At 38.3% G+C, this 17,436-nt stretch overlaps 1 protein-coding gene and 1 pseudogene across 2 annotated transcripts in view; both read left to right on the top strand.

Annotated features, from left to right (window-relative positions):
• The window catches only part of MTDH (metadherin), a 32,539-nt gene extending 17,524 nt beyond the window's left edge, over positions 1-15,015 (top strand). The window contains exons 7-13 of one of the 2 annotated variants that reach the window (XM_031591041.2): positions 1,623-1,709; positions 5,272-5,370; positions 7,598-7,725; positions 8,252-8,371; positions 9,350-9,469; positions 10,927-11,083; positions 12,197-15,015. In XM_031591041.2, coding sequence (XP_031446901.2) covers positions 1,623-1,709; positions 5,272-5,370; positions 7,598-7,725; positions 8,252-8,371; positions 9,350-9,469; positions 10,927-11,083; positions 12,197-12,267 — 782 coding nt within the window. In that variant the 3' untranslated portion in view covers positions 12,268-15,015. The remainder of the gene's footprint in view (positions 1-1,622; positions 1,710-5,271; positions 5,371-7,597; positions 7,726-8,251; positions 8,372-9,349; positions 9,470-10,926; positions 11,084-12,196) is intronic. The other variant, XM_090137827.1, reaches the window with a different exon arrangement.
• LOC149918677 (uncharacterized) lies at positions 1,728-5,264 on the top strand (annotated as a pseudogene).
• Positions 15,016-17,436: the final 2,421 nt, after the last annotated feature.

Consider the following 17,436-nt stretch of genomic DNA (forward strand, 5'->3'; position numbering starts at 1 on the left):
CCCTGGCAGCAGTGGACACCAGCAGTGTTCAGGGCTGTATTAATAGGAGTCAGTCAGTTGACTGCGGTAGTAATTATTCCCTTCTACTAAGCACTTCTTGGACCTAATCTGGAATACTGTACCCAGTGTGGGGGCTCCCCTTTGAGGAAAGGATATTGATCTACTGGAATGAATGCAGCAAACTCAGAAATGGTCAGTTGTTGAAGCACTTGCCCTGTGAGGAGAAGGTAAAGGAATGAGGTTCATCTTGCCTGGGAAAAGGAAGGCTTCAGGAGGACCTAACAGGAGCCTTCTGGAACCTGTGAGATGTTTCTGAGAAGATAGAGCCTACCGTACAGTGGTGTATGGTAGAAAGAGGAGTCAGTAGATTTGGACTGAATGTAAGCAGAAACTTTTTCACCACAAGGCATTGTATGTAGGTTGCTCCAAAAATAATGCCTTCTTTTTATTTCCATGGAAACTACAACAGGTACAAAGGATATAACAACTCTGGTAGAGCAAATTCCCAGCCACAAGATACTATTTTTTACCATAAACACTACCATTAGCTAATTCATGTGGATGAGCTGAATGTGGCTTGTCTTTCATATCACTTTTGCCACAGCTGAAATGTACATTCGTGAAGCATCCGTAAATGTCAGTGGGTACAATTTTTTTGGCATGGAGAATTTCAGTGACACACCTTTGTTTCATATGTGCTACCATGTCAAATGATGTTTTGTCAGACTGCCTCTCTGCTGCCACCTGTCACACGGCAACAAATGTAAGGGAATATTGGTGGGAGTTCATCCTCTACTGCCATACCACCAACATCTGCCTCTGACATCGTGGAGCAACAATAATAAATAGGAAAAAATACTGTCAGGCAGCCCATGCACGGCCTTTTTGAGTCACCAGTCTTCATCCTTAGAAGTTTTTAACACCCAACTGGATAGAATGCTGTGTATCCTGGTCTGACCTCAGAGCTGAATGTGTGTTGAGGAGGAGGGTGCACTAGGAACCTTCTGAGATCCTTTCCGTCCTGATTGATTCTGTTTTGTAGCTTGTTAAACTCCTGGTAGCTTTTATTTGTAATTGGGGTCTTACCATCTGTTTCTTTTGACACAATTGTGCCACTGCTTATTTTATCTTGTTTTCTGCTTTATGCTTCAGAGTCAATCAAATACGTCTTGATTTTTAATCAGCGTCTCCTATTTGTCAGAAATACGACATAAGCAACTTTCTGTAAGCTAGATGTAATCTACAGAGCTAACATAAGATTTTTAATTGCTCAGGTGATTATAGTGGGGAAAATTACAGCAGTATGGGTCTCAAAACACAATCAACTTTTTCTCTCAAAAGCTTATAGAAAAAAAACTTGTTACATATAGAAAAGTCTGTAGAGAGAGGAAGATAGTTTGAAAATTACTTGTCTGAATTTTCACACATTCATGTCTCTTAACAGCACTGATTGTATCATTAATAATCAAAATAATTCAGTTTTGTAGAATGTTAACATGACTAGAACTTCCTCTGTTTTTCTCACTCTGTTTATCATTAGATAGCTAACTTCTTCAACGTTGCCAGCAGTGTGAAGTTTGTTGTGTTTTTTTTTGTTTTTTTCCTCCTGTACTTCCCCACAGATGCTTGGAAGGTAGATGCAAGGATTAATACCTCTGAACAGAATTCTACTTCTTTCTCTTCTTTTGGATTAACTCCTGCAGTTTCTGGTATGTATATGCTTCCAAAGACCCTCCTCTCTGCTTCCCTACCAGATGGAAATAGAATTTGCCAAATATTATTAATTTTGTATCTTTTTTTTCCAATGGTCTTTTGAAAAAGTAGTGGTAAATGTAAACAAGTAGAAGACCTGCTTTGTGAAAGTCTGGAAAGCTTTTTGTCTTATTATGCTCAAATAATGCAATAAGGTAACTTTAAAATTGATAATCAAATGCTTGGTCTTGCTACATCTCAAGATGAAGACTTTGAAAATTGCTTTCTAGGAAGCTTTGTTGATCCAGAATTTTGAGGGATTTTACTGTTCATTGATTGTTGGTTTGTTCATTTGTTTTCCTTCATGAGACTGAAGTGCTACTTGAAAAATGTGTTCCATAAAATTCCCGAGTCCTTGCTCTTCAGGATGGATGAGAAAGCTGAACTGCAGAGTTTTCTTGTTTTAAAGGGTGAAATGGCTGCAGAGTGCAAACCTGGCTTCCTAACAAATCGTGTGTGTTGCACTACTGACATAAGTGCTTCAGTGATTTATTACGCAATAAAGGAATTGTATTTCAGGTTTTCTGTTCTTGCTTTCTCCAATTACCTTGGAGCTTGGCATGGCTATTTTCTTTTAGAAAGTAGCTAGCCGAGTGCTCATGTGCTTTGACTTTTACTTGTATTGCAGTTTGCATCTTTAAACTGTAAAACTAACGCTGGTTGTCCTATAGCTTACAAGTGCTTCATTCTCTGCACTTCTGTGCCAGTTTAATAAGGAAGTTGTAAATACCAAGGTCTTATTCACCATACTTTCCAAAGAGCAGTTCCCTGAATGAAAGCTTGTACAGTTAAGAACTTTTGCTTAAGACAAAGCATTTTAATAAAATTTAATTTTTCAAGGGCACCACTTGAATTTAAGTTCAATTGCTACTCTGAAACTTAAGGAAATTCAGTTACTGAAGTGGGGAAGACTGATCTGTAATCCATCTGCAATAGCATCGTTTCAGCTTTAATTCAGAGAGAAGCATAAGTGAAGTATATTCATCATCTTTGTACATTAGCCAACAGTGTCATAATTCCATACTAATGAATATTTACTTATTTCTGTTGTGACCAACTGGCAAAAGATGAGAATGTGGCAAGATTCTTGTCATTTGAGGTATCTTTTGCAGAAGAGTTTATAAATTAGAGTGAACCAGGTAGGATCATATTTAGCTAAACTTCTTCATTTCAAAAATAAGTCTCATCATAAAATAAGTTCTTGTAGTCTCACAATTGAACTTTCATTTTTTTCTGAACTGTTTCTGCTTGCCCTGTTTTTCTAAAACAACGATGTTAAATGTCTAACGCTTACTATCAGAGCTGATATTGGCCTCGCTGTTTGTCATGTTGCCTTTATACTTCTGGAAACTTTTACTTGAACTGAAAAATTGATCCTTAGTAGTGAATAATTTAATTGCTTTATCTATGGTGCAAATGACCAAGTTTTTCTAGTTTTTTATTTTAGGCTATTCTTTATGAATGTTCAAAGTTGCACAAGGTGATTGAAATTCTGTGGGTTGTAAAGTTATTGCTTTCCATTTTGAGGAGACTAACAGCATTCTGTAAGATTTGCAGCATTCATAGAATCCTTAGAGTTGGAAGGAACCTTTTAAAGGTCATCTAGTCCAACTCCCCAGCAATGAACAGGGACACCACAGTTAGATCAGGTTGGCCAGGGCCTGATCAGCCTGTCCTTGAAAGTCTCCAGGACAGGGCATTCGCTACATCTCTGGGCAACCTGTTCCTGTATCTCATCACCCTTAATGTAAAAGAACTTCTTCCTTATATGCAATCTAAATCTCTCCACTATTTTGGTTTAAACCATTTCCCCTTGTTCTATTTCCACAGACCCCGCTAAAGAGTCTGTCCTCTTCTTTCCTATTGTTCCCCTTTAGATATAGAAAAGCTGCGATTAGGTCATCTTGCAGCTTTCTTTTCTCCAGGCTGAAGAATCCCAGCTCTCTCAACATGTCCTTATAGGAGATGTGTTCTGTTCCATGGATAATTTTTGTGGTGCTTCTCTGGACACGCTCCAGCAGGTCTATGTCTCTCCTATACTGAGGAGTCCACATCTGGATGCAGTACTCCAGGTGAGGCCTCACCAACACAGAGTAGAGGGGCAGGATCACCTCCCTCACTCTGCAGGCCACACTTCTTTTGATACAGCCCAGGGTATGGTTGGCTTTCTGGGCTCTGAGGGCATATTGGTGCCTCGTATCCAGCTTCCTATCCACCATTACCCCGAGGTCTTTTTTGGCAGTGCTGCACTCAGTCCTTTCATCCCCCCGTTTGTATTGGTAACAGAATTTACCTTGACCCAGATGCAAGGCCTTGTTTGAATTTGTTGAACCTCATGAGGTTCACCTGGGCCCGCTGCTCAAGCCTGTCTAGGTCCCTCTGGATGGCTTCCCATCCTTCTGGTGTATTGACCTCACCCTAGAGCTTAGTGTCATCTTCAAACTTGTTGAGGGTGCACTTGATCCCACTGTTGATGTCATTGATGAATATATTAAAGAGTTTTGGGCCCAGCATCAACCCCTGAGGGACACCACATGTCACTGATCTCCATCCAGATGTGGAGCCATTGACCTCCACTGTCTGCACTCAATCCTGCAGCTAGTTCTTCATCCATCAAACAGTCCACCCATCAAATCCATATCTTTCCAATCAGGTGAGAAGGATGTTGTGGGATACCATGTCAAAGGCCTTACTGAAGTCCAGATAGATGACACTAGTGGCTCTTCCCTTGTCCATTGATGCAATGACACCGTCATACAAGGCCACTAGGTTGGTCAAGCAGATTATGGTCTTGATGAAGCTATGCTGGTTCTCCCATGTCACTTCCCTGTCTTCCATGTATCTTAGCATTGCTTCCAGGAGGATCTGCGCCATGGTCTTTCCTAGCACAGAGATGAGACTGAGAGATTAGTAGTTCCTGGAATCATCATTTTTACCCTTCTTAGAAATAGGTGTGATGTTGCCTTTCTTCCAGTCAAGAGGGATTTATTCACCTGATTGCCACGACTTTTCAAATATCATAGAAAGTGGTTTTGCAACTACATCAACCACTTCTCTCAGGACTGTAGGATTCATCTCATCGGGACCCATAGGCTTGTGAATGTTCAGGTTCCCCAGGTGGTCTCAAACCTGATCTTGGCTTACAGTGGGAGGGATGTTGTTTTCCCCAGTCCTCTCCTACCAAACCAAATATTTGAGGGCTGTGTAACAAGCAGTTATCAGTGAATAGCGAGGCAAAAAAGCTGTTTTAAAAAAAAAAAAAGTTCATCTGTATTACCTCTTTTTTTTTTCCCCCCCATAGTCTATTGACTTAACTTTGCTTTTTCCAGTTCCTTAGTTTTCTGGAAATATTTAATTTTGAAGAGCTTATAGTGTTCCTGTAGTGCAGAGTTGTTAGAATTAGACTGTTTGTTTGTTTGTTTTCCAGTCTTCTGTCTTCCTTTGTTACTTTGCTTTGAATTTCTTTATCTAAAATAATTCAGGAAGTTGCAACTTATAATTTCATTTATTCCTTTTCAGGATCCAACAATGAATCGGTTTCTCAGGCTGGTACTTCTGATTTTCCATGGGATTTAAGTCACGCTCAGCCCCCTGTTGATGATGAATGGTCTGGGTTAAGTATGTTCCTCTAAAATGTTCATTAACAAAAATTGTAATTGCCACAGCTCTACAGCATATGTACTACTAGCATTCATAGCTACTTGCATTAGCCATTTGCAAACATGCATTAGAGTAATCGAGTTTGCCTTCATGTGTTTGTATCTTACTGAAAACACAGTGATTTCTACTTGGACGTTGAAAGCATAGGCTTGATGCTTATTCTTCCCTTTCCTTGCTAATTGCAGAATAGATTTGCTTTTCCCAGCCTCTCTAGACAAGGGTCGTATTAGAGATAGTAGGAGTAATGTAGTGAAGTTAGTCTTACATAAATACCTACTACTGAAACCACACCCATGAGGAAAGTTTTGTGGTGTTTGTTTCTTGAATTGCCTTGTAATTGATATTTTTATTCAGTAAAATATAAAAATGGTTGTTTAAGAAAAACAATGGCTAATGACCTCACTGACTTAAAAACTTGGTCAATGGACTGACCAAAACTGCCTTGCATATTACCTTCTCTCAGAAAGCAGTGCCTTGTTTAATGACTTCAGAAGTAAAATGAATTGTTGCAGTCTTTTATTCCAATTTTGCCAGATACCAAATCATATAAAAACTTGTTTTCTATCTGGTTCAAGGATGAGGGAAGCACATTTCAATTAATCATTGGAAGTGATCAGTTTTACATCACAGGAGTATAATTTATTCACATTTCTGGGCATAGTATATTTATGGCTATATGTTCTTCTAATCAAGTAGTTTATTCATAGATACCAAGTAATTGAACCTTAATTATTTCCCCATTCCTATTAGTGCACTCCAGCTCTAAGTTATATGCAGATATACCTTGCTGGTTTATCAGGTTCAGTACAAGGAAGTTAGCTGCATGTGCAGAAACTGAATTTTTTATATTAAGAGAGCGTTTTTTTCTTTATTGTCCCACCATTAGTTTCTTAGACAAAGCTTATTAAGAGTTACATTGCACAGTAATTTCTTTCAAATCAGTTTTTTAGTGTTAGTGCTTCAAAGTATGAAGTTGAGGTAATATTTTTACACAAAAGCAGGAGACGGGGGGGAAAAAATCCTAAGTAATCTTAAAATCCTACTGTACTTTTCATAGAATATAGAATGGCCTGGGTTGAAAAGGACCACAATGATCATCTAGTTTCAACCCCCTGCTATGTGCAGGGTCACCAACACCAGACCAGGCTGCCCAGAGCCACATCCAGCCTGGCCTTGAATGCCTCCAGGGATGGGGTATCAGCCTCCTTGGGCAGCCTGTTCCAGTGTGTCACCACTCTTTGTGTGAAAAACTTTTTCCTAATATCTAACCTAAACTTCTCCTGTCTCAGTTCCCCTTGTCCTATCACTATCCACCCTTGTAAACAGGACTTCCTGAAGAGGACTATTCTGAAACTTTTGGTTATTTGTTACTAAATGTAATTGGTTTAATTATTACTTTTTCTTTTGATGTAAGTTTTTATATGTTTAAATTGAATTTTGCTGTAGCTGGCAGACTGTTTCTGTTTGTATCTTCATATTTGGCATAGACTGAGGGCAAGAAACATTTTTGCTGATAGTCTTTCGTTTTGTGTTTATATCATGTTTAACAAGCTGTTCAGTTTTGAAAGAAACTTGCTATAGCTTTCTACCAAACACAGGCTTAGTTCTTCCCTTCTAGGGTTTCTAATTTGCATACAAATGAACTTGTCATTTCTCTGTCATAATGCACCATCATAAAATGACAATACTAGCAAAATGGAGTAGGGACTTAATACCTTATTTCTTCTAAGATTTTAAGAAATGTCTATGTTACAAGAAGACATTTGCTCAGTAAGACATTTTTAAATAAGTTTCTTTTAAAAAAATTTCTAAACATCAGTGTTATTCACAGTTCATCCCAATTTCTTCACGAACTAGAAAAAATTGAGATAAAGAACTTCTCTTAAATTTGTCCTTCTTTACATTCTCCATGAGTATTCTGAAGCAATTGCATCTAGATAACTGCTGCTATGTCTAGTTTGTAATCCTATTGCTCTGTAAAACACTCAGAACTGACTCACTACATGCCAAAGTCTATGTCTTATTATTAAAACACTAAAATTTTTCAGAAATTCAGGGAAATGCCTCTTTATATCTTGGTATCAGGGAGAGTTCTCTGCGTAGTATTTTTTTAATTATTTTTAAAGTCTCAAAGAGCACCTGTAAAGAATGAAAACGTTCCTGAGAATCTTCTTAATCTTTGTAGATGGACTTTCTTCTGCTGACCCTAGCTCTGATTGGAATGCACCAGCAGAAGAGTGGGGAAACTGGGTAGATGAAGAAAAAGTTGCATCTGTTCCACAGCCTGAAGAGGCATTATCTGATGTTCAGAAGGTAAAAGGTGATATTTTCTCCTTAGCACCAAGACTTTGCCCTTACCACTGCTATTTCTTAACGTAACTTAAAGGTGGTGATAAAGGTAATCTCTCATCTCCTTTACACTGATAAGAGCATCATAATTTTGTTAATATGTGAAGATGAATGTTGCTAATGGGTAAAACAGATACCAATTAGCTCCACGTCAAATCTTGCTGTCTCACCATAATGTAAGGTATTACCTTTCATTGTGTACTAATCAAGGATTTGGATCTCTCCCCATAAATACTTCACACACAAAAATAAAATGTTGAGAAAAGCAGCATTTCTGTGCCACCGGTCCATTGTTCTCTGCTGCATTTTTTATTCCCAGCTCCTGTACTTCTGCTTTCAGAAATTGTATAAAGAATGTGGTCTTCCCAAAATGAACAGATAAGATTGTGCTCACTTATTTCCACTTTTATAGGCAGTTATAGACCTTGTAGCTAGTAATTTATACATAGCATATAAAAAGCATGTTAAATATCTTATTTCCATATTGAAGGCTTTAGATAATGAAAGAGAAAAAGCAGAGCCAGTTCTTCAGAGTTCTACAAGTGGGAAGTCCAAGAAAAAGAAGAAGAAAAAGAAGAAGCAGGGTGAAGAAGCTAACTCTCCTTCACAGGTAAATGGAATAAGATCAGTTTGTGAGGAATTCACAAAATCAGAGAAAGATAAAATTGATTTATTTATTGTGTAGTCTACTCCTCTTTTGTAAGTTGAGAGGTAAATGCGTGAGAGATTAATCTGTCAGTATTTCCTTTAATTTGATTGATTCTATGAATTGACTGGTAAATACATTGTAGTTCTGCTGGATTTATGGAAAACTTGAAACACATAGAACCTCAAATTGTTGGTAAATCAGAGTTCTGTACTGTAGAGATGCTTCTAGCAGGCATTCTGCATGGAAGCACTCCCTTCCTGCCTTTTGAGAGACAACTGCCCTCCTGTGCATGGCTAGCTATGGGAACAAGGGAAATTTAAGTTCTCTTTTAGGTGTTCTTGATGTGTTGAAGTGCAGTTCCTCTAGAATATAGTGTTCCAGAAATAGTGTTGTAATTTACATGAAATGTTAAAGGTAATGACACTTAACTGCACAATTGCAGGTATGCTGTGGAAACCAGATTTGAATTAGATGGCTACTATTTGCAAACTGATGATGACTAGAGCTTTGTGTTATTTTTAAGTAGTTTTGGGGGAATTACTTTGAAACACAATTATTGTCTAAATAGCAAAAGCAGATTGCACTTGGCAATTGAAGTGTGTTTGAATAGCTGAAAACAAGTACTTTTCAAGTAGGAGAAATCTTTTGTCAGATCATGCTGAGAATACGTCCTGCTTTTCTGCCTGTGGTAGCAGCCATTCATAACTTAGCTTTTTCACAAAAAAACAAAGTTCTCAGTTGAATCTGGCTGGGTAGGTAAATTGAAGGGGGGAAGGCATTATTTCAGTCATACTTACTTTGGACTTCTTTCTTGTGATTGTCATGCTTTTAGTCTGAGGTTGTCTTAACACAACTGTAAAAGACAATTCCTACCAAGAATTCTAGTTAAATACCAAATATTAAAAGGCTTTCATTTCCCCTTCCCCTCCCACTTGGTAGGACACTGAAGAACTGGATAGAGAAGCTAGAGAGGAATTTCAAGAGGATACCTCAAAAGCTAAACCACAGCAGGAAATAGCTTTTTCTCTGAAGACCATAAGTACTAGTGAACCAGCTAAGGTAGGAATATGAAATTGTATGATTTCTGATTTTTGAAACATTTAAGATGTATCACACATTAATTTGTGTATGGTGGTGTTACTGTAATAATACTGCTTTGAATTACATCTATTAATATGAAGGTAATTGAAAGGTTGAAATTTATTAGGTACAGGTCGGTAACGAGTTCCTGTAAAAGGCACCCACTCTGAAAAACAACATTTGCTAAAAACAATAATTTTTTTCTCAATTTTCAAAGTTGGATTCTTTTCATTAGTTTGAATAAATGGTTAAAACTTTGAAATCTGGAAACCTGGGAATGAATAGGTAAGAGTACAAGACTATAATCTTAGCATATTTTATGGCTTCTTTGCAAAAAGAATGAAGAGTCGCCAACTTACTGTATTCTGAACTGACATGAAACCAGTTCTCAAATAGACCGTTTGCTTCAGCTTGCAGTTTAAACATATACACAGAATACAAGTTCTTTAACCTTTATCCAACATCAGCTCAGTTTCAGCAGACTACTTTGTTACTTAGTAGTTAAAACTAGTCCCAACTTAATGGTTAAACAGCATCAGCTCTGTTGTAAGCCAGGTCTGTGTACCTGCTGTTTTTAGACTTAAGCAACCCTGATGATGACCTGTCAGTTGTCTTCAAGCTCCTTTGACATCAGATTTGGCTTTCCTGCTGTTTAGCTTGTGTTAAGTGGTTTTCTGATATTGTTTGACTTCTCTGAACAAAAAGTTTTAGAAGTAGTCTCTAACTGATGACTGAAATGGATGACCTAAGTTTCTGACAAAGATGATCCATTCTTGAGCAAAAGTTCTTTAAGCTGAGAAGCAAATGCGAGGAAAAGGAATATGAGAACCATATCCAAGGGAAATAACACCAGTATTAGAGTACAGAAAGCAGTTACTCAGAATATCCTAATGAAGACCAGAAACAGGAAGACATTGAGTACTTTTTTCTTTATTTTTTTGATCTGGTAATATTTTTCCATGTAATACATTCCTTTATTACACATTAGGCTTCACGTGCTAAGGAAAACCTCTGGTGTATATTTTCAGAAGGTACAACTCTTAAAGAATCGTCAGATCATAGAATCCTTAGAGTTGAAAGGGACCTTTGAAGGCCATCTAGTCCAATTCCCTGCAATGAACAGGGACACCAGGGCTAGATCAGGTTGCCCAGGGCCTGATCCAGCCTCACTTGGTTTTTTGTTGTGTGGTTGTTTGTTTGTTTTTAAGAGGAATTAGTTTGTGTGGCCTTGCTTGTATGCAACTAAAAGTTTTGGCACTAGATGGCAGTCAGTGTTGCAGCCTTGATTTGAATTTTAAGGGTTTTTATTACTGGTTTAGTTTCTCAGTGCCATCTTCCCAGCAGCTAATAACTAGTAGTATAAGAATGTATAAGGGTACCTTACTGATGTATGATGTGGTAAACTTTTGGGAAAATGTTTTCTTTTTTTCCAATAGCCTGAGGAGGCTCCTTCTCTTGCTGTTTCTACTGAGCCATCTGTAATTGTATCAGAGAGTGATTCTGTCAAGATTGCTTCCCAAGTGCCACAGATGCTGCAAGAGACAGATGTTTCTAGTCCCAGTATTAAGCAAAACAGTGTGCCTCCTCCCCAGAGTAAGTATGTCAGTACAATCCCTTGGGCTGGATTTAGGGTGTGGCTTTTTGTTTTGTTTTGTTTTTTTCCATAGAATGTGTGTAGTCATGCTTTGCCATGAGGTTTGGGTGTAGAGTAGCACATCAGATAGATATCTATACATGAAATATATATGTCTTGTGATATTATAGCATTCGTTTAAGTAGTTTGGCAAATGTCCTTTCACCATGAAGAAAAACAAGCTTCAAGTATGCTTGAATGACTGAAAACATTTGTTGGCCTTGTCTGATCCTTGACAGACATTTGGCTCTACTGCTCACAATCAGGACCAGAGTTCTATGCTGTGACTAAGTGGCTAATATGTCAGTTATCTGCTTTTTGCTCTGGTTTTGAAGTAGGAGGGCTTTTGTGACTAATTCCAGCCTTGGCGGTTCAGGAAAATATCTTCTGTTCTACAGATAAAATATTTCACCTGTCTTACTACTTCTGGCAGCCAGCGTGTGCTGAGGCTATCCATGTTGATAAAATTATGCTGCTGCTTCATTTAATTCTGGATACCTGTAACCACAGCTTAATGTAGTTCGTTATTTTAAAAACTGATCTTTTGACTTGTAACTGTTATGGGATCATCATAGAATGGCCTGGATTGGAAGGGGCCTTCAAAACCCATGTAATTTCAACCCCTCTGCCTTGGGCAGAGCTGCCACCAACTTGGTCGGGCTGCCAACCAACCCCATCCTGCCTGGCCTTGAATACATCCAAGGAAGAGAGTCACTTAGTGGTTAAAATCTGATGTAAGTGAACAATTAATGTTGTACACGCATACATTATTATTTTTGCTAACTAGAAATAATAGTGGCTTGTTGTGTCCTATCTTATAGAAGGTTTTACATTACAGAAAATCATTCATTTTATTACTTGTGGTGTAAAAATAATAATAAAAATAGGTTGGAGTTAGCAGACTTTGTTTTACAGACTCTTTGAATTAGCCTATTCAGTACAACAGAAAATAGTAGTCTCCTTCAAAAATCATGTTTGTTGAAGAATAGCTCTATCTTATGTAGACTTTACTATTCTGAAAGTCTATCTAAATTTTCTCAGTTGTGACTCTATAGTTATGTTTTGTTTTCTAGCAAAGTCTGAAGAAAGCTGGGAATCCCCCAAGCAAGTTAAAAAGAAGAAAAAAGCAAGGAGGGAAACGTGAACTTCCTGAGATGGACATGCGTTGCTGAATACTGTCATGAAGATTATGCTGTTTATGCAATAATTTGTGAACATGTACAGAATTTTATAAGTTTCAAACAATTTTTAAAAACAGAACTGCTGTGAACACAAACATCTTCAAAAAGGAATCAAACGAAAGTAACTTTATAATATAGGAAACAGAACATGCTACATTTGAAAGACATTCTGAAGAGTCTGTTTTTCCAACTTTTGGAGAGAGATCTTAATTAAAAAAAAAAAACTGGTTTTACAACACAGTGCCCTGTTTACAACAGATTATATTCTCATCTACTGCTGCGGATAAAAGGTTAATTTCAAGGGAGGGTTTTCTGTAAAAATATTTGTCTGTACAATAGTGGGTGTTTCTTGCCTCTCTTGTGGGTGATGCAGTAGAAGCACAGAATGTCAACCATTTGAATTTGTTTCATGCCTAAATCAAAGTGCTTTGATTTAATATGTAATCTGCCATATCCTTACAGTAAGTTGGTTAGCGAGTCTGCTAGCTAGTACAGGAATCTCAAGTGCAAATCATAACCATTTGTACGAGTCAGACCTTCACGGTTTGTATATGAAGTTAACACAATAAAACTACTTTGGGTTAAAAGTTTGAGAATGTGATTTAAAACATAAGTATGGTCCATGAAGTTATTTTTGATAATGCCTATTACCTTACTTGAATTGTTGAAGATAACAATATATATTTTAAGAATGCAGTCATGTGCATAAAAATTGGTTTCTCTGCTTCATTCGCTGTAGTTCTTGGTTGATTCAAATTCCCATCCAAAATTGTAACACTTTTAACTCTTAAAATCACACAAGAATTGAAATCAAATGTTCTCTTCCCTTAGGACTTTATTCATTTACCATTTACCCAACTCTGTTTTGTTCTCTGTTGCTAAAGCTCAAAATAAGGTGAACTTCTTTCACTCAACAGATTATGTGGGATTTCAGTGATCTGTTGGAAAACTGGAGTGGCTTCAGACAGCTTTAATTGACATTGTCAAGACCAGTTATCAGGAACACTTTTTTTTTTTTACTGCCTTAACCTGTAGTGTGTAGAGTATGTCTAGACTTCTGAACAGGAGTTTGTGTTTTTATAAAAAATAAAAGAAAAACATTAACTCAAGTATAGCAGTTACAAAAATAAAGAACATTTCCTGCTTGAAACTGTTAATTGAAATGGTGTTTAAGATGTGTTGTCATTTTCAGGCACTGTGTAACTACATGGTATCAAACTGACAGATGTGTTTGTGTCTGTAAGGTGCATGCTAAGTCATGTACACTGTAAATAGCCTTTACAACAAACTGTTGGATGCGGATGGTGATTAGCATCCCCTGGTGACTTTCAGTAAAAGAGCCAGGATGTTTCTAAATTATTGACTTCTGGTTTTGTACCATGAGCAGAATTGCTAACAGCTGCAACTCATGGTACTGGTCAACAAACTTTCATTGTCTTACTGTACTGAACTGCAGTTCAGCACTACTGCAAGACACAATTAGTTAATGATGCGAGCTGGTTTTACTTGTACTGAAAATGCACCTTGCTAATGGACAACTTTGCTAATAAATGAATACTAATTTGCACAGGAATTGATGCCTGTGTATCAGGAATGTGTGACCTCTAAACTGACTTGTCAAAATAAATTCAGTGTATTAACAGTACTCATTAATTTGCTGGGAGGGAATAATGCCTGATGCTGATACCTGTCAGGCAGGACTCACGTAAGCTAAATTGAGAGCTGAAGTACAGTTTTCAAGGAGTATCTGAAAGCAGACACACAAATTGGATATTACAAAATCATGCAGAGTTGTATGCATGTAAATAACATTTTAATTTTACGTTTTCTTGGCAATAGAGCACCCTTTGAATTCAGGTTTGTAATGTATTTTCAAAACGTTTCTTCCCAAACTGTATGTTGTGCAATGGGCTGCTCTCAGAGATAACACAGAGAGGCTGTCCCAAGGAAGAGTCACTGCATAAATCTTGGTTTTTGTCTCTTCAGGGTACAGTTGGTGGTATTCTTGGGTTAATACACTCTAGCTCTTGAAAAGCTTGTCTGGAAAAAAGAAACTAGCAAACAAGGTAGGAACCGTGTTGATAAACTGCTGCTCCCAAACAGGATCGTATAAATACGTAGCCTTCCTTTCAAAATGTTGTTACCTATTTAGCAGCACCTCTTACTGTTTTCTTAATGTGCAGTTTCAATGTCTTAGAAAGCAAACCTTGCTTTGACATTCATTGAAGAGGTAGTAACAGTATAGCATATTGTCTATGAATAGAAACTTGGTTATCTATGTATTGTCACGTTCCTATGACTCAAGCAATGGTTACACTGAATCCAGACTTTGGTACTGGCATAGAAAAACACCATTTAAAGAAACGAGTCTTTTTTTTTTTTTCTTGTTGAATGCATGGAATGGTTTCATAAATCTGATATGTTGGGTTTTTTTAAGTACTCCAGAATTATTTGTATGCGTAATTTAAACTTGTTGTGATGATGTGTAATTGGATAGTCATGGCATATTTTTCTTTTGTGGGGAGGGGAAGATGTACAGAATTCATATGTGCTTGTTACGGAGGTAACAACCTGTGCATTGATTTGGAGGGGGATGAAAACTGTATTTCTGATGCCCTTTTAGAAGTCTAAAGAAAAAGTGCAAGAGAAAAGCACTACTTTGATATTTACTAAGAATGTACATATTAAAAACATTTCAAACTTTATAGAAATACTTCTAGTACTGTTGTGTTGTAACTGAGTTGTATCTCCTTGGAATCTGCCTAATTCGTGGTTCCTTGCCGTGGGATTGTCCTGTGAAGGGAGGCTTGAGATAACAGCTGTGGGATGATACCAGAGCACGTAATTTAAGCATACTTTCATATGTTATTAATCTGTTAATGAGAAGGCTGGGTATACATCCAAAGAGATGCACAGGCTTTGCTTCTGCTTTCAGAAGTCTCTGAAGGCAGTATGAAGGTACAGGTAACCTTGCATTTTCACCCAACCACATATGCAGAAGTTATACTTGACATATCTCTGTGGTTGGTTGCCTACAATGGCTGCAGAAGGTGTTTTTGCAAGGAGATGCCATTGCTGGAAGTTCAAATCTGCCCCAAATCCAGTCCTGATGTCAGCAAGGTGTAATCATATGTGCAATCAATTTGATGGCCCCTTCTGGCCGACGATATACAAATCCTAAAACTGAACCAGCATCTTTCTGAGGGTGAAAAAGATGATCCCAAAATTCCTACTGGGGTTTATGAAGAGCTGCAGGCTGCATTCTGGATCAACTGCAAGTGTTAAGTCATCCAGATATAAAACTGCCCTATTTCAAGCTGGAATTCTTTTCCAGCTTTATTTAGTTTGTTGCCTGCTATGGAACAGTGATCTTCAATGTCCTTATTGCATCTTTATGCTCTAAGTATCTCCGTAAACTTTGTTGCCTTAAAAACTGAGAAACACTCAGAAGGTTTCAGCCCATGTAGTTCACAATCCTTTCCTCCCAGCCCTCGCCTTTATCGCTTGATCTGCAGACAACAAATCCTGAAGGGATCCCAGCTGTGCTTGTACTGCTGCCAATCACTGTCACTGTGTGCTTGTCTAGGAAAGGAAGGGCTGCTTGAGATAGTTAACACCCCATACATCATCATAATCTATGCCTTGTCAGCTGAGGTATATCAGAGATCCAATACACGCAGAAATCTGTTTTCTTTATTCTTTGTCCACGCTATTAGTTCCTTCTCACGAGACCAGGTGTGAATGGCAAGGTGATCGATCTCACTGGACTGACTACAAGCTTGAAGTATCCCAACATCAAAATCTTATTGGTAAAAATGATTTTTTGCAGCCATAATGTTTTCCTTCCAATTCTTCATCCAATCTTAGGGAGGAGGAGATGCTCTTAAAAGAAATCCTTGGAGCTCTCATCCAGCAGAGGTGGCAAATGGTGACTGTTCTTCACACAGGAGCTCTTCTGTAAGGTGGCCCAGTGATGCATTGTCCAGTGTGCCCACTGAGCTGGACGTTGTGCCCAAAGGGAGGAACGCTGGCACATGAAGGTTTCCCACACTAAGCCTATAAAGTTCCATTTGAATGAAGAGGGCTTTCCTTGACAAAATAATTGTAATAATCAATACTTAAACTTCTGTATTGTTTGAACCTAACAGAACAGAAAACTGATATGACATTCCATGACCGCTACCTGACTTTCTGTGTGTGTGTGTTTCACTTGTTTGCTTGCAGAATACACAAAGCACCTCCTATAGCTGTATTTTCTTGGCAGTCAAGTCCTGTGCGTGCTTCTCAAGGTTATTCTTTCCAGAGCTTTGGCTGTGAGTTCGGGGATTCCATCTTCTCCTTTAAAAGACTGTATTTTTTTACACTGCAAGGCAGCATTAAGTGTCCTCCTTGCAACCACCAGCAGAGCTCAGATGCTCCTGAATTCCAGAAGAATGTAATTCATCAGTATTTCTCCATTCTGGTGGATAGCGGTTGGCAGCAGTACAAGCACAGCTGGGATCCCTTCGGGATTTGTTGTCTGCAGATCAAGCGATAAAGGCGAGGGCTGGGGGGAAAGGATTGTGAACTACGTGGGCTGAAACCTTCTGAGTGTTTCTCAGTTTTTAAGGCAACACTACAAACACTACACGTCCGTTAAAACAAAGGCCGCAATCCTGGCCCAGTGGAGGTTTGCCAGGGACATCTGAAGAAGGGTAGCTGCCTCAGGTGCCCGCTTCGAGTCAGCTATTGCAAGAGACAGTGTTATGCTACCAATGGTGTTTCATTTGACTGTTAAACTGTTTTGCTCTGATTTTGCCTTAGTGATGCTGGTGTTTAGCCTGGCTGGAAAATTAGAGCATCTCAAGATCTTTGAAAAATTTTCAGATATTTTCTCCTATGATGAAAGTTTGAGCAAACTGGGCTTGTTTAGCTTGGAGAAGAGAAGGCTCTGAGGGGACCTCGTTGTGGCCTTCCAGTACTTGAAGAGAGCGTATAAACAGGAGGGGGTATGTCTGTCTGTGAGGGTGGATAGTGATAGGACAAGGAGGAATGGTTTTAAGCTGAGACAGGAAAGGTTTAGGTTAGATGTTAGGAGGAAGTTTTCACACAGAGGGTGGTGACACACTGGAACGGGTTGCCCAAGGAGGCTG

This window comes from Phasianus colchicus, chromosome 3 (assembly GCF_987193195.1).
Source record: "Phasianus colchicus chromosome 3, bPhaCol1.hap1.1, whole genome shotgun sequence".
NCBI classification, from domain to species: Eukaryota; Metazoa; Chordata; class Aves; order Galliformes; family Phasianidae; genus Phasianus; species Phasianus colchicus.